At 44.2% G+C, this 24,839-nt stretch overlaps 1 protein-coding gene across 3 annotated transcripts; it reads right to left on the bottom strand.

The window, feature by feature from the left end:
* Nucleotides 1-1,996: 1,996 nt before the first annotated feature.
* LOC121716033 (disintegrin and metalloproteinase domain-containing protein 9-like) lies at nt 1,997-24,626 on the bottom strand. Of its 3 annotated transcripts, none has more exons than XM_042102169.1 (19): nt 24,589-24,626; nt 9,985-10,079; nt 9,727-9,785; nt 9,085-9,163; nt 8,715-8,791; nt 8,280-8,505; nt 8,132-8,197; nt 7,667-7,738; nt 6,888-7,060; nt 6,327-6,399; nt 5,669-5,817; nt 5,328-5,493; nt 4,993-5,085; nt 4,290-4,485; nt 4,029-4,110; nt 3,225-3,405; nt 2,931-3,011; nt 2,716-2,821; nt 1,997-2,328 (listed from the first exon to the last, which is right to left on the bottom strand). In XM_042102169.1, the coding sequence occupies exons 3-19, from the start codon at nt 9,783-9,785 to the stop codon at nt 2,315-2,317; spliced, it is 1,893 nt and encodes a 630-aa protein (XP_041958103.1). In that variant the 5' UTR covers nt 9,985-10,079; nt 24,589-24,626; the 3' UTR covers nt 1,997-2,314. The 3 variants fall into 3 exon arrangements, with proteins under 3 accessions (XP_041958103.1, XP_041958100.1, XP_041958102.1); XM_042102166.1 differs by lacking the exon at nt 24,589-24,626 and adding an exon at nt 10,505-10,799; XM_042102168.1 differs by lacking the exon at nt 24,589-24,626 and adding an exon at nt 10,505-10,799 and having other exon boundaries at nt 3,225-3,402.
* Nucleotides 24,627-24,839: the final 213 nt, after the last annotated feature.

Raw genomic sequence — 24,839 nt, 5'->3', positions numbered from 1 at the left:
TAAATATCCATATTTATTCAGTTTGTCTGTAATATATTCACTGCATAATACACTGCATATATCTAATATTTTTCTTACTACTACTATAATGGTACTGCCACTACATTGCACATACTGTATCTGTACATGTTGTTCATATTACATGGCCATATTTATTCTGCTCTTCTAAGGTTACTGCTAATACACTGCATATACTTATATTTAATTTATACTACTCTAAACCACCTTCTGAAAACAACTGTACACTACTGTCTACACTGCACTATATCTTTTGTCTGTCTATGCACCAACTACTTTGTATATCACATTGCACTTTTCTGCTTTTTTGCACTTCTGGTTAGACACAAACTGCATTTAGTTGTCTCTGTACTTGGACTCTGCACAATGACAATAAAGTTGAATCTAATCTAATCACCTGCATTCGCCACTCTGTCTCCCATTTTCCCATTATCTGGATGACTCGGTCCTCTTTTATGGAGTTTACCCAGTTTCATTATGCACTGCCACCTGCTGTCTGTAGCACTATTGTTCTCAGTCTAAGTGTATCTAAGCAATTTTAGCAAGGTGGACTGGGAACATACAAAATTACATGCACCAGTTGTGCATGTACTGTCACCAGCATGACAGTAACCTCTGTCTCACTGAGCCTGTGAAGACACTCCCAGATTCTTTACTGATTGCATTGAACGGGGCTGATCTCAGCCGTTTTTAAAATGTTTCTTAATTCCTCTTTATTTGATCTCTTCATTGGGGCTGGAACCTTTCTGTGAACTGTGAATAACACATGCTGGCCTTTTTGTCTTGTATTAATGAACTGTTACACTTACTTATGCCAAAAACCAATGTCTGTTTAGGGGTGAACGATTTTGGAAATAAATCTAATTGCGATTTTTCTCACCAATATTGCGATTGCGATGCGATATGCGATTATTTTCTGTCTTATTCAACAAAGACAAGCAATATATTCTATAGTATGACCAACACAAAATTAGATAAGTTAAACATAAACTGTTCTTTCCTGGAGCCCAGGCCTATGTTATGATGGCATTAGGTCATTGAATAAGATTGATGAATGAAATATTTTTTATTTAACTATTTTAATCACATTAGTACCAGTAGCAGCAACTGGAATCCATGCATTTCCAATGAATTACTTTTGGAATCTGATCCCTTATCATACCTGTTCATTCTTACTCGTTGCTCGACTTATCGTGACTAAATTCAAGATGGCTGCAAACGCTAAACTTCGTGAAGATACTGTCTGTATAAATCGTCTTGTAAGTAAACTACCAGTGCTTTTTCAAAGTTCTCAATGTCTCGTTTTAAATGTCAGGGCCCTCGGAAGTCTACCAATTAAGTGTGGAGATACATTGAGCGTCGTAAATGGGTGTAAAACAGTGATTTATTTGCATGGCTAGCCCGATGCCGAAGCACCACTTTTGAAAAAGCTGTTGGTAGCATCGGCTAACTAGCGCCAGATTTTGGAGTGCAGGGGACAAGCCGAGATGGGCTATGAGACATACGTTCACACTCGGTATCATGTTTCAATACACTTTAGGTCAATATCACACCGGAATTCTCCTTTAAGTGTAAAATACCGAACTTGTCTTTTAAGTAATTAATTAAGTCAGGAAACGGTTTGCCTTTACAGCCCTTACCAAATACTATACATTTGGTAGTGTACTGTATGCCATATTTGACAGTATAATGGAGGTGTCCAAACCGAAGACAGATCCTGGTGTTTGGGAAGTGACTAATCAGGGCCAGTAACTTGGAGTTGAATACCAACATTAATGTGACTGTCAAACTCCCACGTCTGCTCTGGCTCACTTCTCCGGTGGGGCCTTCCCTATGTAGCTCACTGAATCAGAGCGTGCAACTACTTACAAAATGAAGACAAAAATAGTAGTGCCCAAGTATTGATGAAATAATCAGTTGAATACCATTACAGTTTTACAGCTGCTTAAACACATTACATTCACAACTTACATCATGTAAAGGTGAAAAATATCTTTATTTAATTGCATTTGATAACACAAACCGACAACAAGTGAGCAGTTATGCAATTCTATCTTTCCACCTGTAATCCATAGAAAATAGACCCCCCCCCCCCCCCCCCCATCATCTAGAAATGTATTACGTTTAAATATAGTATAACGTTCTGCATAATCTTTGACATTTTCACTGAGACACAACTGCCGGTTCTCATCTGCCTGTCCAACACCCATATTTCCGCAGTCACCTTTGCCTTGGTAGGGTGAGTGCTATATAGGAGGAGGAGGAGGTGGTGGTCACTGAGGCCTCATGTGTGTCACTACTGTACGGAGCCTGGGGGAAGAGTGAGAAAGGTGAGAGCCAGGGTGAATGAAGTAGGATTACAAGTTTGGTTTTCACAGAAGTTTGTCGTTTTCAGAAAAAACTTAGTCTTAGTGGCCAAAATATATCTCAATGCCTAGTGTTTTCTAGAACATTATAGGTTGAGATCTCAACTAAAGAGGGCAGGAAATCACAATGTTGGGTTCATAACGTGATGACTCTTAGTCGTCAGCGATAGACGATTGAATCGTCCATGAGCCTACGAGATAGAGATGCATGGTAGGTACAGTAGTAAGGTTTAAAGGAATATGTTCAGTAACCGACTTTGCAATCTGGTTTGGCTATTCTAAATGATATCTATTCAGTGTGTCATTAAATGTGGATGCTGCTGTATCCTACCATTTCTCGCAGGGCCATTATCAATGCTGCCCCCATAGCCCTTCTCCTTACAGAATGGTGGAGCCCATCCGTAATCACAGTGGCAGTTCCTGTTGCTGTTACAGACCTGTGTTGTGAACATATTATACAGATCTGATGTTTAAGGATGCTAGAGGAGGACACAGCGAGATGTTTATGGATGAGGTGAGAGATGAATTGAGAATTTATTGTCCTACCCCATGGCCATGGCATTTGTCCTCCATGTCACAGTCGTACTTGAGCTCCGATACGTCTCTGCATTCATTATTGAAGCACACCTGAGAACAAGACACACAGTGACACATGCAGATCTAATAAGGATTTAGCTAGTTAAACAATGAAAATAACACAATCCCAACTTTCTTATTACTTCTGTGGTTTCAATAAGAATGTTCTCGATTACATCTAACTATTGTGTGTGTGTGTGTGTGTGTTCGTGTGTGTGTGTGTGTGTGTGTGTGTCTGTCTGTTTGTATATAATGCCAACTCACCCTCTCCTCCCCACACTTTGTTCCGTCGTTCACCATGCCCAGATCAGGCACATCAGGCCTGATCACCCCCCAGCACTTGTTCTGATCGATGGTGGTTGAGATGATGGCCTGTCCTTGTGTTTCAACCATGGTGCCCAAGTTCACATTGTCACACTGTAGCTTCCCACACTTAGCATTGCTGCTGGGGAAAACGCAAACACACAGATATTGAGGAGTCGTTAAATGTGTGAAGATGGCAAGAAACAGGAGTCGAGGCCATAGAGATAACCTTACACAATACAGGTGTCCAACAATTTCATATCTATTCTGTATATTACCTCATATACAGTACCAAGGATTTCTCCGTTCACATGCCTTTTTAAACAGTGGTGCTGATAAATGCAGCAGGATTTTGTGTGTATGTGTGTGTGTGTGTGTCCATATACCACGTACAGCTTTGCACAAACATAAATTTGATTGACATACTCATTTATAAGTTTCCTTTTGTAATTCGCTTTGGATAAAAGCCTTTGCTAAATGAAGAAAGGTAAATGTAAATTACAAACTGCATTGAACTAAAGGCACCTAACCCCTCACTGCTCCCCGAGCGCCGCTGTTGATGCAGGCAGCTCACTGCGCTGGGATTAGTGTTTGCTTCACCTCACTGTACACTGTGTGCTGTGTGTGTTTTACTAATTCACGGATTGGGATAAATGCAGAGACAAAATTTCCCTCACAGGATCAAAAGAGTATATACTTATACAATATACTGTATCTATCAATAAAATCCCAATGAGATATTTTCCCCAAATCATTCAGGCCTACCTGTCATTACTCTTCTTTTTGCCACAGCAGTTCCCACCACGGTTCACAACCTGATAACATATATCAGCAGCAGACTTTGCCTCTGTTAACACACACACACACACACACACACACACACACACATTTACGGACAGCTGCAAGGCAGGTTAAAAATTAAATTGTGCAAGACCAACTTTTTAAAGAGGGTATTTAGAAGTTAAGGGAGAAAATTTTGAGAATGAAATACACAGTGTACAGTATAGTGGGGAAGCTGTAACTCACGAGAACCAAACAAGGCCTTGCACTGTTCATCATGGTGCTGGCAATTGCCATTGTAGCAATATGATTGGTTGTTCCTGCAGAGATGTCCGTTCTGCACAAAGATATCAGCCGGGCAGACAGCAGACGAGCCGCTGCAGTATTCAGGAAGGTCACACTCATCTGACCGGCCGCGGCACTCAGACCCTGCTGGCAGGAACTGAGAGAGAAAGACACAATCATTAGTAATGTATCGTAACGCCTCCAATTACCACCACTTTCGTTCGAAAATTCTGAAACAATGATGTTTTTTAATACTTAAAAATAACATTTGATAAATAAGCCTTTGTTTCCCACGCTCAGAGGTTAGTGCTGGCCTGATGGGTCGCCTATTTACGCCATTTCAATGGCACATGAACGGTTAGACCTCGTCATGAAATTAAATTCCACTGGAGCTCCAAGCGGATTTGTACACGCAGCGTTAAAACACTGTTTACAGCTCTTCAAATCACGGTAAAATTTTTGGTATATAGCTAATTTAGATACACCTATGGTGTGGGTGCTTGCGTTTCTTTAGGAATCCGCCGTCTTGGTTTGTATAGAAATGGATATTAAGTGACACATACACGCAAGACGGCGGAAATACGGGACCGGCGGTAATAGGGGGAGTTCCGATAGAATAAATATAACAGTTGAATGTTTGTAAGGCTCATGTGAGATGACTTACTTTACAGTTCCTGCAGCATTCCCCATCAGCACACTGAGCCCCGGACTTCAGCTTACAGGTGTTTGGCTCACAGCACGGGTCCTTCTTGCACTCCTGAGGAGAGAGAAAAGAGGCAATCACACACACACACACACATACACACAAAACGGTAGCCAGCTGGTACATACGGTAGCTGTGCAGTATGTATGTTGTGATGGTGAGAGAGCTAGCAGCCTGTGCTTTTAGCTCAATTTAGCTCCACTCCCAATCCGAGGTGCTGCAGTTTACAGGCTCAAATCTGCGCAAGTGCAGGGCTGAGCTGTACGGTTAACACAATGCAGTTTACACACACATACCTCTTCAGAACCACAGTCACACTCCTCGCCTGGGTCCAGCAGGTTGTTGCCACAGTGGGGGGTGCTGTAGATGTCCTCTGCCTGTGGCACATTGAGGAGACAGTTCCTGTTGCCCAGTCGCTCCATCAATTTCCGAAAGCCATTAGCACTGCATTCGCTAAACACACTGCAGAGAGAAAAAAGGTGGACAAAGACTGAACAAAACAGATATATTTTGGGATGGGATTCACTGATGTCAATGGATTTTTTTTTTCACTAGCATGAGACATAAATGCCTCAGTCTGAAGCCAAATATGTGAGACTTGGCAACCTTGCCTTAATGTTCTCAGAATTCCACTCACTTATCGTCACATGAGCTTCCACATTTTCCACGGGCATACATGACGCACAATCTGGCTGAGCAGTAGCAGTTCTTATTGTCATGAAACATGCCCAGGTTGTGGCCCAGTTCATGGGCCATGGTTCGTGAGAGGCCGCTTACACGGCGGTGCTGTGGAGGGAAAGGAGGTTATTTGATCCATGAATTTGAGACAGATGTGTTCTTTAACACAATGGAGAGAGCGGGGAGGATACCATGACTGGCATCCAATAGGCAGGTTTCATTTTCATAAATACTTGTATGCAATGTCAAATGTGTTAAACAGCATTACAGATTGAAGCGATAGAAGAGCAAGTAGCCTACAGATTGTGAAGTGAAAACATCAAAATCTCACCAGTGAGCAATTACAGTAAAGGCACTTCCAGTGACTTTAAGGCCTATTCACACGAAGAACGATAACTATAACCATAACGATAAAAGCGTTCACACTGAACAACGATAAACAGTCGTTATCGTTATAGTTTATGTGTGATCGTCGTCATTCATATTAACGAGAACGATATTTATTTATAGTTATAGTTATCGTTCTTGGTGCGAATGGGCCTTTACTGTAATTTCCACATAGAAAAGGTATTTTATAGGAGCACATTTTGTAACACAATCTAGCATTACTGCATTACCATGTTTATTGCAGCACTGTCAGGGCTGCAGATAGTGGACATGGAGCCATAGCCAAGAGCTCCTAAAGGTCTCCTGTAGGAGAGGGGGAGGAGAGAAGATGAGAGGGGGAGGGGTGAAGATGAGAGGGGGAGGAGAGAAGATGAGAGGGAGAGGGGTGAAGAGGAGAGGGGGAGGAGAGAGAGAAGAGAGGAGAGGGGGAGGAGAGAAGGGGAGCAGGGGAGGGGTGAAGAGGAGAGGGGGAGGGGTGAAGAGGAGCAGGGGAGGGGTGAAGAGGAGAGGGGGAGGGGTGAAGAGGAGAGGGGGAGGAGAGAGAAGAGAGGAGAGGGGGAGCAGAGAAGAGCAAGAAAGTGGAGAGAAAAAGAGGATTAACAGGAGTAATGAGAACTGTTCATACCACACACACACACACACACACTAGTTTACTTATTTGTGCTTACAAATTAACGTAAAGGGACAAAATTATTTTTTAAATTTGAATGGCTGAACACAGACACACAAAAACACACAAATAAACAGACAAGCACACTCATATCAAGACACACACACACACACACACATACGTAACAAATTGAGCGTTGTCATGGTGATGTCGGGGCAGCAGATTGTTCCTCCTCCACTTCTGGAAGTTTGATACTATTCTCCCAGGATTCTTGGCATTCACAGTGATGAGGTTCCCTGCCGTCCAGATCTCCAGCCCCACCAACACCACACGGATGTTCAGCTGCTCATACATCTGAAAAAGAAGGCGAGTGGGAAGTCGAGAGGTCAGGAGATGGCGTGGAAAGATGGAAAATGCCTCAGAGGAGAATGACCTATGACGAAAGGGAGACCTGGCAGACATTTTCAATTCCCCCTGCCGTAGCAGAGCAGCCAACATACTGACAGAACCTTCTCACTTGGACATCATTTATTTAAATAGCTGGAAAATGTTTCTGGCCCATCATATAGCTTAAAAATAGCATCTACCCACTGCTATATATGTACTGAACACTGCAAATCACTGAACCTCAAGTACCATGTAACTATCAGCACCACAGTATCTACAGTTGAATTGTCGTCAATTACAATGCTGTATCCTGACTGAGTCACTGAATGTGAATACCTACCTGCACTCCTCATTCTTTTGCAATGCAACCGAGAATGCAATATACTGTAACTGCACTGTGTCATTTCAGTTGCTAACTCCACATGTTGCACAATTCTATTGTGTGTGTGCATGTATGTGTGTTTGTGTATGTGTGTGGTGTCATTAAAATAAGTCTTAAACTTATGTACAGTCATGTATGTCACTGTCTTAAAATAATCACACATAGAAGGCTTATTTCAGTTTACTACTTACACTATCTACGCGATCTGCAACTCGTATCATATGGTCTTGAACCCGGGTTACATTACTCTCCAGTGCTATGTACTGTTGGGGGGAAAATAAGAAGAGAAACATGGGAGAGAGGGATGAGTGGAGGAAACTTGTGCCTTTCTTTTTTACATCGACTCTTCACTCTAATTCCAAATCATATTCCCTTTTCATCCCATTAACATCATATCCCCTATAAATGCATTATATCGGAGTCCTTTGTAAACACAAAGACATTTTGCCTTATAGATAGATAAGGCTCTGGGTTCACTGAATTCAACATAGAATTTTATAATTTCCTTCCTTGCGGAACGGAATCTTATGTTAAAATGTTCAAAAACCCACACTATAATCAGAGAGGGTTAAAGCAGAGCTAGTAATCAAGGATCTTTGCCATAATACGATAATGAGGAAGTAGTAGGGTGAAAAGTCAGTGTACTCGTTACTCACAGTTGTATTATCCACTACTATTATCAGCTCCACGTAGTGAGTCTGCTGCATTACCGCTCGCCTCCTCTGGGGGAAAACACACACGTTCATACATATATGTACAAAAGAATGACAGCATACAAGCATACACACGCACACTCACACTTACTCTGAGTAAATGCCTGTCTGGGTGCCCAGATATATCACTGTGAGAGTGGACGATAGTTTGGTCAGTGGAAATACTGTCGTTGTCATCATGGTGATGGGTGTGAGGGGTTCTGCCGTTGAGAGGTTCCGGCTCCTCATCCTCCAAGCGGTACACCACATGCTCAAAGTCAGAGGAGCCCTCCAGAGGCTCAATCCCTAGAGTGGCATTCCCTATCTTCAGGAATCCACTGGGAAGACACACACACACACACACACAATTTGGGTCTAGTTCAAAATATTAGGTCACAACCAATATTAGCTCGGAAATATTTTTGAGTTAAAACTATTTTTAGTTCAGTTGGACCTAAAAAAATAGCATACTGTCAATATTATGACACTCACAAACTCAAAACAAAAGGTCAAAAGCACCATATTTCAGTGTAAAATGGGAACTTACTTGAGTCCAGAGCAAAGGCTGACAGACACAGATGAAAACTCGACATCCTCCACATGGCCTCTGTAGTGGCAGTGATTCTGCAAAGGATTGAAGGGTGAATAATTCACAAAGAATTAATGTAAAATGTTAGGAAGCTGCCTGCCATGTGTGTCATACAATGCTATGTATTGGATCCCATTTTCAGACAGATGTGGGTTTGTTTGTGATGTATGATCTAGATGTGGTCATGGATCATGGATCATGGATGACCAGGGTGTTACTTTTAGAACCGTGTGTCAAAGTGTGAAATGACCAACAATCTCACAATCGAGTGAAAATGCAGTGTCTGCATGAACGTACACGATGGTGGTGGTGTGTCGGTTTGTTTTACCTGCATGTCCGGTCTTTCACTGATAAGGGAGCCATTTGTGTCATATGTGTAAACAGTGAAATCCCTGTGGAGTAGGAGCCTGTGAACAGAACATGTGAAGATGAAGACACCGACAAAACACGACATACAAATGCAAGGATGCTGTAGTTTTCACATGAACATTCAAAGCTAAAGTTAAAGTTGACTGGTGCTTAGCAGACACTTCTATCCAAAGTGACAGAGAATTGCAATGGCAGTTTCATGAATTGAACCTGGGCTGAGCAAATGTCAGGCGGTAATGATACTGCTGCTTCACCATTAATTTAATTACTCAGCGGTAATTTGTAGTTTGTAGGCACACAACAAATAATATTAAATTGCGCACCGTAGCGTGCATTTGTGGGGTTACTTTACTGTCAGCCTTTTGCAATTTTGCATTTATAGTCATAGTGTGAGGGTGGTTATAATCATGGCATATTTCACAATCTGTTCCTCATTCTAATTTTCTTTCGGAGAAAAGCTTTCACAACTTTTGTTATTGCATAAATATTTCATATTTCACAATATGCTGATACTGTCTTTTAGCTATTTGAAAGGTAACTGATGGACATGACTGGATAGACAAGATGATAGGTGGGTGAAGTGGGTATGTGAAACACTTACTTATTCCTCTTCAGAACCAGGACATGCTCCTTGCCTTGGGCTTGGATGGTGTAAGACATCTGTTAAAAAAAGACATGGAGCCAAGATTTACATTTTTACAGCATTCACTCAAATTAGTGTGACTAAATTTACTAAAACTGTCCTGTGGTGGGAGAATGGGACAGGAATGTATGCAGCAGACTATATTGGAGTTATGTTTCGTATTCATAGTAGAATCAAGAAATATTTACACCTGGGAGATGACTATTTGAAATTTACCTCCCCTGTGTCTTGGTTATCCAGGTCTCTCCTCTGTCGTGCTATTTGTTTTGGTACGGTCACCTCATAAGCAGAGAAGTGGGAAGTTTGCTGGGCTACAGACAGAAAGACAAGAAACAATGCAGTGGAAATAGCATGAGAGCAAAAGGTGACTGTGAATAGCTTCATCTCACAATAAAGGCTGAGGTAAAGGCTGTAGAAAATGTCCCATGTAGGCCTACACTATCATACAGTATTTCCATGAATATTAGGCCTAGGCTATAAAATGGTTTCTAGAGTTGCACCGATGTTTGTACAAGGTGCACAGTCGTTGGTCCACACCCACAATTTTTTATTCTGCTTTCAATTTCTAAAAAAAATGCAACCTTCTACCAGATCATTAAGACTAAATAAATAAATATATAAATAATACATACATACATATTGTCGTATACCTCTGCAGTTTTGTCAGAGTATCACAGCACAGAATATCACTTGGCTTTCCTATACCAATTCGTATTGTAGTAACACAAAAAATTACCTCTACTGCAGTTGACAAGTTCAACGATAAAAGCACTGAGGAAGACGACGTAGTAACCCCACCACAGACATAATTTTCTGCCCATGTTTGTTTGTTGAGAGGGCAATAAGATATTTCGTTCGATAGAGAGATAAGAATACACCCTCGAGTAAGTAGTTCTCCTTCTATATTGGGCCAACTACTTTACATGCGGTCTTAACAAACACAATATAGGCAAGCCACGGGAATGAACAACATAGCACAATACACGCTACGCCCAGGAATTTATACAGTTTTAATCCTGTCAATGTCGACATCATTGACGGTCATTGACAGGAGATCTGGAAGTGAGTAAGAGGTGTGGGCACTAGGTCTGCATGGGTTACCATATGCACAATTACCTCATAATGGATGATGTGCACATAGGCCTAGGTTGGACAGATACAGAGATGATAGCCTATCTGTGTGTCTTTTGCAGTTGTGCGCTTGAAATTATCTGCCATTTATTGTATGAATGTATTTACTCAAGGTTTTTTTTTTTTTTTGGTGGTGGTGGTGGTGGTGGGGGGGGGGGGGGGGATGGGTCTTTGTGGTCATGCAATGTCATTTAAAAAAAAAAAAGAATGTGATTTTTTTTATGAAAATGCAGACTTAAATAGAATGGTATCTTTACAATAAATTTGCATATTCATAAACGTAAATGGGGGAGAGAAACCTTGTTTTTCAGCTTTCAAAAATTAAGTATAAATTATTGGACTGAACAGCCAAAAAGCTGACAGAACTATATGCATATGTTCTGATCTTATGTCCTCTTTGTGTTGATATTTTGTGTACCCCTGTTTGTTATAATCTGTAAGATGATTATTTTATGTAACTAGATGTACTGCAGAGCGGTACAAAATATGACCGCCGCCCAGTCCAGCACATTTTTTTCCACAAAAATAAGTCACGCTTGTGAAATTGTGTTCATTTCCTGCTTTGTTCCTTTTTTTGTGTTTGTAATTGAGTGTGTGCAGAGTGTGTGGTTGTTTTTGTGTATATGTGTTTTGTGTGTGTTTTTTGTGCATGTGCTTGTGTATGTAGGTGTGTTTGTATGTGTGGGTGCATGTGTGTGAGGGTGTGTGTGTGTGTATGTGTGTTTATGTGCGTGTTTCTGTGTGTCGTGTGTGTGCATGTGTAGTGTGTGTGTGTGTTTTTATTTGTGTGTATGTGTGTGTGTGCATGTGTGTGTGTCTTTGTTCATAATTTTATGTAATGTTCTGCTATTTTTTGTATTTATTTGTCAAGTTAAATGTTTTCACCCTTTATTTACGTTATTTTCGATAGTTTTTGTTATTCTTGGTCCTTTTTTCTGGCTGATAACTCGCAGTAAAGTTAGTTTCTATTCGACTGGGCTGATGAGCTTGCCTTGATTAGCTGTCCCTCTTCCATCTGACGCTGCACATCCTCTGTCTGAACTGGACGGAAAGATTGCTCAGGGCAATGGGCCTACTCTGCGAGAGATCTGCAGCTGCCATGACCACCAAGCTGCGGTTGACCTGCGAGCTGCCACAACGTTAACATATAGCCTCTGACGCTGGGTGCCTGGAGTCTGGATTGAGAGCTGATGTGGGGAGCTCTGATGGCGACATCGGGAGCCATGAAGCAACAAACTGTCCTTGCTAAAGCACTGAGCTGCTGATCAGCAGGAAGATCACCCATCATGACTTCAGGCTGTTGTTCTTCCGGTGCTCTGCTCTCCAGACTGCCAGTAAATTCTCTGAGTTGGTCAGTGAAAGAACTTTGTTGGTCTTGCATTGGCTGTGTGCAGTTTCACGTGGGTCATCATTGCCCTTGGACATTTTCAGCCGGTTGGAAATTGGACTAATTTTAACATGATTATTATTATTTTATTTATTTATTTTCAATTTGCCGTGTTGTCTGTCTTGTATGTCTTAGTGTCATGGGTTCGTGTACATTTTCGTTCATTTGATTTCCAGTTATGAAACAATAGCCTATGCACATTCAAAAAATTGGTCATTTTAAATATTGATGACAATGTGTTCAAACGGAAAACGAGCCATATTTCATTTAATTTAGCCCTCAAAAGTAAAGGATGAAAAAAGAAAAGGTTGTTAAAGCTGCGGCTCGTTAGCCCAGTGGACCGCGGTAGAACCGATGTGCAAAAACTCAGCGGTCCGCCGGCGGCAGCGAAACCGGTGGGCCGCCGCCAGCCTCTTGCCATCTGGGTGGTTAACTTTGCTGGCTAGCTAGCCAGCTAGCTAGTTCCTATCTGACGAACGAGTAGAGCTAGTGTGACAACGGCGTTCTTATGGAAACGTCCGTGCTGTTGGGAGTTGTTGCACTGGTTTGAATCCACAGTTTATGTGTTGAATTACACAATAAAACGTGTTTTGCAGTAAGTTGCTGGTTTGTAGAATGCAGCCACTGCCTCCCTCTCGCCGCCAGCAATTTTAAACTGCGTGACGTAATACAAAAAAACATGGCTGACTTGGATGTGGGCTGAGCTTGATGTCAAGCCCCGCCTTCCCGCAGGCTGCAGCGATATGCTCCTCCACTTCCAGCAGGAACATACTCTTCCAGGGAGATCTCTTATCCAAGTACTAACTAAGCCTGCTTAGCTTCAGTAATTCAGCAAAGTCAGGGTATTTGCTGGTCTGGCTGCTGGCTAAAAACAAAAGGTGAAAGGCATATGTCTCACTGAATTGCATTATGCACACTCAATTCTCACTGGTATCTGCTAGAAAACAAGTACAAAAACATGATTAGTTCATAGATTTCACATGTAAAATACATTTTATACAACCCCACCCCCATCTTGTCTGTTCATAATTCTGAGAAATTCTTGAATTGTGTGCATGTGTGCGTGTACGTGTGTGTGTGTGTGTGTGTGTGCGTGCGTGCGTGCGTGCATGAGCTTGTGTGTGTGCCTGCGTGTGCGCCTGTGTGTGTGCATGTGCATGCATGCGTACATATGTCTACTGTGTGTGTATGTGTCATAGGTATGATTACTGTGAATGTATGTGTGTATCTGTTTATGCACATGTGTGCATATGGAATGGGTTAACATGCCCCTTGGAGGCAAACATATGCAAATAATTGGTCATCCTAGGGCCCTACGGTTCTCTAGATATTCACAGAAAACTGTTGGTGTACAGTCACTGAATGTACACATAAATTAATTTATTGTATGGCCCTCCATGAACGGAAGTCCACGAAACTTGGCATGCATTCAGAGGGTGTCATAATGATCCTACACTTTACATTTTGTCCATGTCAGCCAGAGATATTGTAATTACAACACCTAATTTTTGCTTTTCATTTTTTAACTAGGTGGCACTATGCATGAAATGAATGGTTATGGGATGGGGTCAAACATACCAAATATCACTGATATTCTTGTTGTCTATTTGAATAACTATTGTATTTTACTCAGCAGTGTAGCTGTAGCCTTTCCACTGAGCTGGTTGGCATACAAGGTTCTGCTACATTACACAGTTAATGGTGACATCATAATGACAAGAATCATTATATATGTATTATGACAAGAATACTGTGTTCAGTGTTGAAATCAAAGATTCTAGAGCATTATGCTATCTTGCTCAGCTCTAAGATCTTTGGTTAAAATGCTGTATGCGTGCACAAGTTGCAAAATGGTTCCTATGCATGATTTAATACTTAGGCCTTGTATAGACCTATTCAGTTATTTTTAAGCACCAAAGTGTCTCTTGGAAAAGGATGCTAGAGCCATTGCATTGAAAAATGCCGAAAAAGGGCCATAAAACAGCTAAATGACCTGAGACTTTCCTTTCAATGTTTTAGATGGTTGTGGGCCTAGGATGCCTAGTGGAAACTGAGACATCTGAGCGATGTCTACTGACACCCCCTATGGACAGGGGGTAAATATGAACTGAGAACTATAAGTGAGATGCAGAATGGGGGCAGGGGTGGAAAGAAGTGGATACAGGTAAGGAGGGTTTAGAAGTGGAACTGGGGTGAGTGATGGCTGTCAGTCATCTAGAGCAGTGTTTCTCAAAGTGTGGTCCGCAAGCTATCCGAAGTGGTCCGTGAGCAGATGTGGTAAAATATAATATAGATGAGTTGTTTGCAATATTGAACCAACTGGTATGTAAACCCAAACAGTTGTGCAACACTGCCTATGTAAGCGGTGCCAGTTTAAATCGAATCCTCTAAAACATTAAGCAAGGTGCAAAATTCAATAAGCAAGGTGATTCAGTGAGTAGACCTATTGTGTAATATACTGTTGAAGTAGGTCTACTCTTTTTTTAGCTAGGTGGTCTGTGAGTTTTTTTGTTTTTGGTTAAGTGGTCCTTGGTCTGAAAAAGTTTGTGAAACACTGATCTAGAGGGCTTCTCCCAAACTTTGATTAAAAATACATAATTTAGTCCTACATATTAGGGTGGTCTGATTCCCATCACAAACTTCTCTATTCTCTTTCCTGCCATGTCCTCCGTCTCCTATATGTTTTCATGTGTTTTTTTTTCTGTACGTTTCTCGTACAGCTTAGTCAGCGTCCTTAGCTGACAGTTTACTCATCACCAAAGAAAACAAAGGGCGTGGGCTGCTTGACCATCATGGAACTGAAGACGCTTGGTGTTTGGGAAGTGACTAATCAGGGCCAGTAACTTGAGTTGAATACCAACATTAACGTGACTGTCAAACTCCCACGTGTGCTCTGGCTCACTTCTCCGGTGGGACCTTCCCTATGTAGCTCACTGAATCAGAGCGTGCAACTACTTACAAAATGAAGACAAAAATAGTAGTGCCCAAGTATTGATGAAATAATCAGTGGAATACCATTACAGTTTTACAACTGCTTAAACACATTACAACATTCACAACTTACATCATGTAAAGGTGAAAAATATCCAATTAAGGTTCACCTTATAGGCCTATTACACAGTGGGTTACATTTACCTGTGTAGCAGTGAATACAGAATGGCAAAGAAAAGAAAATGCTGTGAGGAAAGTTGCATAAGACCTGAAAGTGATATATCTATGGAAAGAGGTTGATGTTTTAAGTAATGCTTTCAAGAAGATTGACAGGTTGTTCAAATGGGCTGAAGTATTGGATACCGGGGGATCAAGATGGGTCTTTTTCAGACGCAAGGGGCTGACCTGGCCTGTGACCCTGGGGCGTCACACATGGAATCACCGCCCATTGTTTACAAAGATTAGAAGGTGAGTGTGCATTGGTCAGTTTCAAACCGTTAAGTTATGCATATATCTACTGTTCCCTGAGGGAGAGGAACGAGGTACAACACAGATACTATGGGATATCACGCCCTCGCGTGGTCTGGCTGAAGACACCTCTATTCACACCTGAAAGGCAAGACGCGTGGTGACGTGGGAGGCTCCGCCCTCACGGTATATAACCCCAGTCACCACCGTCGCTCCCCAGTTCAACCCGGCACTCTTCACCGAGCAACTGAAGCTGAGCGGGGCAACCTAGTGTTATAACTCGTTCCTCTCCCTCGGGGAACAGTAGGTATGTGCATAACTTAACGTTCCCTTTCGGTCGATTCACTCGGTACAACACAGATACTATAGGACCTATATACATGCCCCGCACAGCCTAGGCCTTAGATAATCTCAACGCCCAGCTGCAGAAGAAAGGACTGAGGAGGCCACTGAAGGGGCCACAACGTCCAGGCGGTAGTAGCGTATAAAAGTATGTGGGGAAGCCCACGACGCTGCCGAGCAAACTTGCTCTACAGACAGTCCCTTAAACACAGCCCATGAAGTTGCCATACCTCTAGTTGAGTGTGCACGCAACCCCTCCGGCAGAAACAGGCCCTTGGCGTCATACGCCAGTGTAATGGCCTGCACAATCCAGTGAGAGAGCCGCTGTTTAAACAGCGCCTTGCCCTGCACTGGATTAGCAAAGCAGACAAAGAGTTGGTCACATCGCCGAAACCCTTGTGTACGAGTTATGTATGCACGCAATGCCCGCACTGGGCATAACAAATGCAGTCTTTCTTGCTCCTCAGAGGCAAACGGAGGAGGTGAAAAGGCAGATAGCTCAATCGCCATAGACTGATATGACCTAGGCAAAACCTTGGGAACATAAGCCGCGTTGGGGTAGTGAATGGTCTCAGGCGCCGTACCCCCTTCATAAAACGGATAGCTAGCGGGTGCGCCCCCGGCGACACGCCCTCAAAACCAACGTGGCAAGCAGAAATTGCAGACAGGTAAACTTTTAAAGTTGAGAAGGATAGCCCTTGATCAAAAAGTACCTGCAGGTATGTCAATACATCCACAATAGAACACTGAAAAGGCACCAGACCTTTAGCATGACACCAGTGCTCAAACGCACGCCACTTGTAAGAATTAGGGCTGTCAATCGATTAAAAAAATTAATCTAATTAATTACATACTCTGTGATTAATTAATCTAAATGAATCGCATATATAATTTTTGCTGTGAAAGTACTTGAAATATTTAAATTCAAATTAATCATTGATTAATCAGCATTAGTGACATTAAAGTTCAAAAACTCTTTTATTATTATTTTCACTGTTCAAATAATTGCCATAATAATCTATGATATGACCTAATATGCTGAGGAAATAAATTCAAAAGTGCTTCGGGAAGAAGTTTTTTTTTCACATACAAGGCATTTCAGGCCACAGATATAACCTAGGGAACACAATGAAAATAAATTAACACTCCCCTCAAACACTTATTTCTTTGCATTGATGTGTGACTATAGAGTTGATGAACTCCGGTGATATGCAAATTCCTTGCTGCAGACATTGCAGAGGACTTTATTTTCAACACTTTATTTTTTATCAACACCATCAGGCCGTTTTTTAAAAGTAAATGTTCCAATCAATGATCCAGGCAGCACATTTTCTTCTCTCTCCTTCATTTTACAGTCTAATTTTTACTGACTAGAACGGCTCGGGGTCAAAGGTCATACGGAATCGATTAATCTGCACTAATTTTTTTAATCCGTTATTTTTTCTCAAATTAATTAATCAAAATTAATCAGTTATTTTGACAGCCCTAGTAAGAATATAAATTTCTTGTGGAGGAAGCTCTTGCGCTCTACATAGTGGCAATGACATCAGTGGGCAAGCCCCTGGCCACTAGACTAGACCGCTCAGCCGGTAGGCCTGTAGGCGCCACAGCTCTGGTCGGGGATGAAGTATCTCCCCCCCAGCCTGTGACAGGAGGTCTCGGCAAAGCGGGAGGGGCCATGGCTCCTCTACCATGAGGCTGATTATGTCCGCATGCCATGGCTTCGCTGGCCAACAGGGGGCCACCAGGATCAGAGACAACCTGTCCCAACGCACTCTCTCCAAGGTGGGCATAATTAACTCCACTGGGGGAAATGCGTAAAGGAGGCCGGTCGGCCAACTGTGTGCCAGCGAGTCCACCCAGAGGGGGGCGCTGGAGTCTCGCATTGAAAAGAACAGGGGACAATGCGTGTTTTGTTTGGATGCGAAGAGATCGACGTCGGCCCTGCCAAACCGATCCCAGATCTGTGACACTACTTTGGGGTGTAACCGCCACTCTCTCCCAAGCGGGCCTCCTCTGGACAGAAGATCGGCCCCCTGGTTGAGAGAACCCGGGACGTGAGTCGCCCACAGCAGGTGCTCTTGGCTCCACAAGAGAAGAGACCGGGAGAGCTCCAGCAGTGGGAGTGAATGTGTTCCCCCCTGTCTGTTCATGTAGGACACCACTGTTGAGTTGTCTGTTCTGACCAAAACATGATGGCCCTGCAGGGCTGGGAGGAAATGTTTGAGGGCCAAAAGCACTGTCAACAGTTCCAGGTGATTGATATGGAGTCTGCTCTGACTCAGAGACCACTCCCCCCACACTGTCTTGTCCTCCCATATAGCTCCCCATCCCCTGAGGGAAGCATCTGTGGTGATCACCTTGCGGAAAAGAATTCTGCCGATTGGCGCCCCCTGGTGCAGTAATTGCTGCTGTGTCCACGGCGCTAGTGCTGTCTGACACAATGCATCCACAGTCAATCTCTTGTGCAGATGACGTGACGTATTCAGACGGTGGGACAACACCCACCGCTGAAACGCTCTCATGTGTAACGATCCTAGGGGGATGACTGCTATCATTGAGGCCATTAAGCCCAAGAGTCTGAGAAACGTTTGAAAACGAATTCTGTGTCCCAATCGAAACTGAGCCAAGCACTCGCGGAAGGCCTCCCTTCTGTGGGCAGCTAGAAACGCCCGGCCTGACAGTGAGCATATCTCGAGACTCAGGAATTCTTTTTTCTGGCGAGGAGTCAGAGAAATCTTCTCGTAATTCACTGAAAACCCCAAAGTCTGAATGTGTGACAGCACCATGGCTGTATGTGTGGCTGCCAGCTGTTCCGAATGAGCAACTATGGCCATATCATCTAGATAGGCTAGAATTTGTATGCCTTGAGCCCGTAAATGGGCGAGGGCTGCTTCTAGCACTTTCGTGAAGACTCTGGGCAAGAGGGCTAGCCCATACGGGAGTACTAGGTATTCGTAGGCTGTGCCCTGGAACGCAAATCTGAGAAACTTTCTGTGAGCTGCGTGAACAGTCACATGTTGAAATGCGTCGGTCAGGTCTATCGATATAAACCATTGCCCCGGCTTCACCGAGTTCAGCAGTTGGCGTACTGTTAACATTCGAAATTTGTACACCCTCAAATGCTTGTTTAGCGACCTGAGATCTAATATTGGGCGCAAACTTCCGCTGCGTTTCGGAATGACAAAATAGCGACTGTACCATCCACATTGTGCTTGAGCCTGTGGGACTACACATATCGCTTTCTTTAACAGCAGCGAATTCAATTCCTTTCTCATTACGTCTGCACTTTCCCCTGTCAACGTTGTCTGAATGACTGACGTGAATCGAGGGGGGGCGGCGACGGAATTGTAGGCGATAGCCCAACGAGAGTGTGGATTCGACCCATGGCGAGATTGCACATGCGCGCCAGTGAGCCAAGTGACGAGTAAGACGACCTACAGGTAGCAAACTCTGTGAGGCACTCCTGCCCTCTTGTGAACAGAGAGGGGAGCAAACACTGATCGGTTCGCTTTCGTTTTGATTTGCTTGAACAAACACAACTGCATCTTTTATTCGAGGCAGTGTTGCACAAACAGACACACACATCTTTATTTCGCCCCAAACATTGGGTTGGGAACATAAGTGATGTAGGAGGGTGGGAGTGCTTGGGAGACTGTGTGAGGGACGAACGAGTCCTCTTTGGACTGGGGACCTGAGAAATATTTTCGTGACACCTCTTCAGTGGCACTGATAGAAAGGCTGCGTTGTCTCCCGAAATCGACAGCCCTTCTGAGGTTGAAGCCGCTAGGACGAATTCGGCTTCCTCCTCCTCGTCGCGGTGTCCCTCTGCGGGACGGGCACGGGAGGTTTTGGCCAGGCTGGCTGACGCGGCGCCGCAGCTACCGGCTGTCTCGGAGGCAAAGGCGAAGCGGAGGCGGCCCTCTTTGCGGTTTGCCCCTCGGTGGCCCTTTGGGTCTGGCATCTCTTCGCGGCAGTGCGCTCCTCAAAGCCTCTGCCTGCCTCTTTCGAAGCTCAAAGGAAGCTTGAATAGATTCCAGCGACTGCCCAAACAGGCCTTTAGGGGAGATGGGCTCGTAGCCTGGTACGTCTGCAGCAACGATACGGAGGACATAGCGCGTGCCGTTGTCGCTTGGGCCCGATAGCTCTTCTCCAGCTGCGCGTAAGAGAAGCGGCAGTGTTTGGAGGGAAGAGACGTCGGACCCACAACCCCATGGTTGTGAGATGGGGCTAGGTAGGCAGCTAAGGAGGGCTCCATTGGCGGGGGAGTGAGGAGACCCGCCTTGTCGGCTCCTGCGTGCTCCAGAAACTGTGCGAATCCTGGCACTGAAGTGCGTGTAGACAGTGGCTTGCTCCAAGAGGACGTCAACTCCGTGATGAAATCCGGGAAGAGGGGAAGGCATTGCCGCACCACTGTCGGAGCCTGGGGCAAGAAGAAACCGGCGAACCTGGTAGGTCTCTGTGCTGGGGGGGCGGGCGGCCACTCTACTTCCAGCTTCCGAGCTGCGCGACGATACAGTGCGAAAAAGGAATTATCCACTTCGCCCTCATTGTTTGCCGGAGGAGACCCTTGGGCACCTGGCAGATCAGAATGCTCGTCATCGGACAGACCGTGCTCGTCCAGGCCCAAGTCCAGGACATAGCCATCGTCGTCAGTCCTGGGGGGCTCGCGTTGCTGGACAGGAGAACGAGCTAGCTCCATCTCGCTCAGCTCCTCCATCTGATCCGCCCAGCTCGCGGCAGCACCTGAGGTTCCAACTCATCTTCAGGACCGCGCTCAGCAGCCTGGGAGAGGAGTGGGTCCTGCGCGGCAGTAGCCTGTCCTAGAATCTTCTCGACAAATTTCACACGCCGTTCGAGTGTGGCACGTCTGAGCTGGCGGCAAAACGCACAGGCATCAGGATGCGTCAAAGCTCTACAGGCATGGACTATTCCCAAGCAGACCGGACAGGCTTCATGGTAGTCTTTCTCATGAAGAGAAAAACCGCAACCCTGGGGACAGGGTCTCACTTGTGGTGGTGAGGTCGAAGTTGGAGTTCGTGAGCTCATGGCGAGACACATGCACGATTCGAACCTCGCAATTAGTATAATGTTATTATTGTATAATATGGAAACTATGTAGAATTATGCTCCATGTATAATTGTGATCTATGCATAAGGGATGATTATCCTTGTATAGAGGAAATGACCCTGTTATATTGGTATCTACCAATTAGAGGTGATGGATGGCTTTATTTAAAGCGAGGGATTTTTGCTCTCAGTGTGGGAGCCTGGAGAGTATCAGCTTGCTGAGAGGTTGGATACAGAGTATTGGTGAATTTGCGACTTGTGCTTGAATTGAGCTTGAATTGAGAAACCGGTTGGTTGATTTTTTGTTTATTTTTTGGAAAAGTATTTTTTGTTGGCATTGTGCCGGAACATGTTTTTTATAGCACTGTAAATAAATCTGCACTTTTCACCACAATCCTCTGCTGTTTGCTGTGTCTTCACCCCATCACCGCCCAACCTCAGTGTGTCCTTGTCGCCACCATCCTGTGTGGACGTGGGTTGCAAGGCCCATTTTTCACACTAACCTTAATTACTCTCAATTAAAAAATAATAATAATTTCACTTCCTCTCGCAATTTCTTCGCAACAAACAGCTAAAAACACAGCAACTTCCATCGCAATTTTTAAGAGAAGTTGTCGCGAAATCAGGCATTTTAGATCGCAACAATCTCAAAAAATCCTCGCGAAATCCTGGAGGGACTGGTTATACACATTTAGTAACCAGCTAGCAAGCTAGACAGGCACAGGCGGTGTCACTATAGAGGCGTCCAAGTGAGGTGAAGAGAGCTTGAACTGGGGAGCGACGGTGGTGACTGGGGTTATATACCGTGAGGGCGGAGCCTCCCACGTCACCACGCGTCTTGCCTTTCAGGCGTAAATAGAGGTGTCGTCAGCCAGACCACGCGAGGGCGTGATATCCCATAGTATCTGTTTTGTACCGAGTGAATCGACCGAAAGGGAACCCAGAGACAATCTGGCAGACATATAACTCATGTCACTAGTGATTGAAGTTGAAATGAGAGAGTGTGCATGGCTTTATGATTTATGTGTAAAACAGGAAAAATTGACCATGTCGTGCGAGGAAGAAGTTAAAATTGCTGGATCAGTAACATCTATGTCACCTACAGATAGTTATGGATCCTCTGAAGGTGCAGAAGAAGGCCTGATTGGATGTTCATCAACATTGCCTTTTAAAGGGACACCAGGCAAGCCTGATGCTTTTTCTCTACAAAACTCCCCCTCGCTCGGTCTTAAGCTCTTTTCCTTTTCTTTGCGTCTTCCGTCAAGGGTTTTCGCTGCTTCTTCGCCGGCTCTGCCATTATACACACGTTTGCAACAATCTCTAGCGTTCGTTAGCCTGCCTCTGTGCTGTAAACTGATCCTGCTTCGGTCGGCGGGTAGGATAAACCGAACTTGCAAGTGGGATATTCTTCCTACGGGCAGTAGGGCGGGCGAGAGAGCCTTCATTCGCCCCGTAATGAGTCATTTAACCATATACCGACTTACGAAGATGATTAATTAACACGAAAACGTTGCCTGGTGTCCCTTTAAACTGCTAAAGACCTGTGTGTACACTATTCTGCAGCACACCATCACTGAGATGTTGCGGGGGTTCTTGTTTCGGCTGTGAAGTGGTAGCCCGGTTAAAACCAGACCCTTCTCAGCGAATCTCGAATTTGCCGGAAGTACGTCTGGGTTTTTCCCAGGCTAGTGAAGTGGACCACCCGAGCCAGCGCCAGCATTCCTGTCTCTATGAACTGGATGCCTATTACTACCAGACACACATTGAGGAGATAAAACAGAAAATTTTCAAGCCGGAGCTGCTACAAGTCTTTACACATGTTTTTGAGGCATACAACATTCCTACACACCCCCAACAAATCTGGGGTGCCGTGGAGGCCATTGTGTATGAACTGGAAGAAGTACCATATATTTGTGAGAAACTGCAGGAACTAAAGGAAACCTTTACCGACCAACGTTGTGTGTATACTCTAGACCAGCGGTCCCCAACCACCGGGCCGCGGCCTGACATGAGTTAAAAAAAATAAATAAAAAAAAATGCAAACCAAATAAACTCAATTTAATTCACAATAATGTCACGTTTTTACATGGCATAGGCCTATATGCAGTTGTTTGATTGCACGCATGTTTGCATTTCGCAAGGTCTATTTTCTTACGTCTGTCTGTCCCGCCTTCAACACTATATATTCCCTTCAGCGCTGCGTCAGCTCACTTCACTTGATCAGTTCTTCGCGAACGGTAGTGTCACACGAAGTTAGCTAAACTGCTAGAATGAGCAACAAAAAACAACAATCTTTAGAGCATTTCTTTGGAAGGGGTAGTGGGGAAAAAGACCCACTGATGATGGTAGTGAGCCAGATACCTCAAAGAAAAAGAAGGGGTCATTCAATAGGAAATATGACGAGTCATATTTAAAATATGGTTTCGCAGAGACCGGTGACTCGCATGCACCAAGTCCTTTATGTGTGGTATGTGGCGATAAGTTGTCAAACGAAGCAATGAAACCATCAAAGCTAATTCGACATCTAGAGTCCAAGCATCCTACACTGAAAGACAAACCCCTTGAGTTCTTTGAGCGTAAGAAACGCGAGCAAGAAGGACAAAAACTAGTGCTTAAAGCAACCACATCGGTGAACGTGGCTGCGCTAAAAGCCTCATACTTAGTGGCTAGTCGGATTGCTAAAGCTAAGAAGCCGTTTACTATTGGGGAAGAGTTAATTCTGCCTGCTGCTAAAGACATGTGCAATAAATTCCTTGGGGAGGCTGCAGCTAATAATTGCTCAGGTACCGCTTTCTGCAAGCACTGTCCATAGACGAATTGATGATATATCAGAGGATATTGAGGCACAGTTGTTAGAGAGGGTGAATGGGTCACCGTGGTACGCTATCCAAGTTGATGAGTCAACTGATGTTGAAAATAAGGCAATGCTGCTGGTGTTTGTCCGGTACATATTTGAGGAGGATGTTCAGGAGGATTTGTTGTGTGTGCTGTCACTTCCAACGAACACCACAGCTGCAGAACTGTTCCGGGCTTTGGATGGTTATGTGTCTGGAAAATTAGACTGGTCTTTTTGTATTGGCGTATGCACTGATGGGGCTGCAGCCATGACCGGACGGCTGTCCGGTTTCACTGCAAGGGTTAGAGAGGTTGCCCCTGTCTGCGAGCCCACACACTGTATCATTCATAGGGAAATGCTGGCTAGCCGAAAACTGTCGCCCGAGTTGAATGGGGTATTAAATGATGTAGTTAAAATGATCAACAACATTAAAGCACACGCACTCAACTCTCGCTTATTTGAGCAGCTCTGTGAAGAAATGGATGCAGAGCACAAACGCCTTCTCTTGCACACAGAGGTCAGATGGCTGTCAAGGGGCAGGTAACTGGCCAGAGTGTTTGAGTTGCGAGAGCCGCTACAGAGATTTCTTACAGAAAAAAAGTCACCGTTAGCTGCACATTTTAGTGATGAGGACTGGGTGTCAAAACTCGCTTACCTGTGTGACATATTCGGGTTGCTTAAAGGAGAATTCCGGTGTGATATTGACCTAAAGTGTATTGAAACATGATACCGAGTGTGAACGTATGTCTCATAGCCCATCTCGGCTTGTCCCCTGCACTCCAAAATCTGGCGCTAGTTAGCCGATGCTACCAACAGCTTTTTCAATAGTGGTGCTTCGGCATCGGGCTAGCCATGCAAATAAATCACTGTTTTACACCCATTTACGAGGCTCAATGTATCTCCACA

This window comes from Alosa sapidissima, chromosome 8 (genome assembly GCF_018492685.1).
Source record: "Alosa sapidissima isolate fAloSap1 chromosome 8, fAloSap1.pri, whole genome shotgun sequence".
Lineage (NCBI taxonomy): Eukaryota > Metazoa > Chordata > Actinopteri > Clupeiformes > Clupeidae > Alosa > Alosa sapidissima.
The sequence above is the reverse complement of the archived record's forward strand: the minus strand, read 5'-3'. Positions and strand labels throughout refer to the sequence as shown.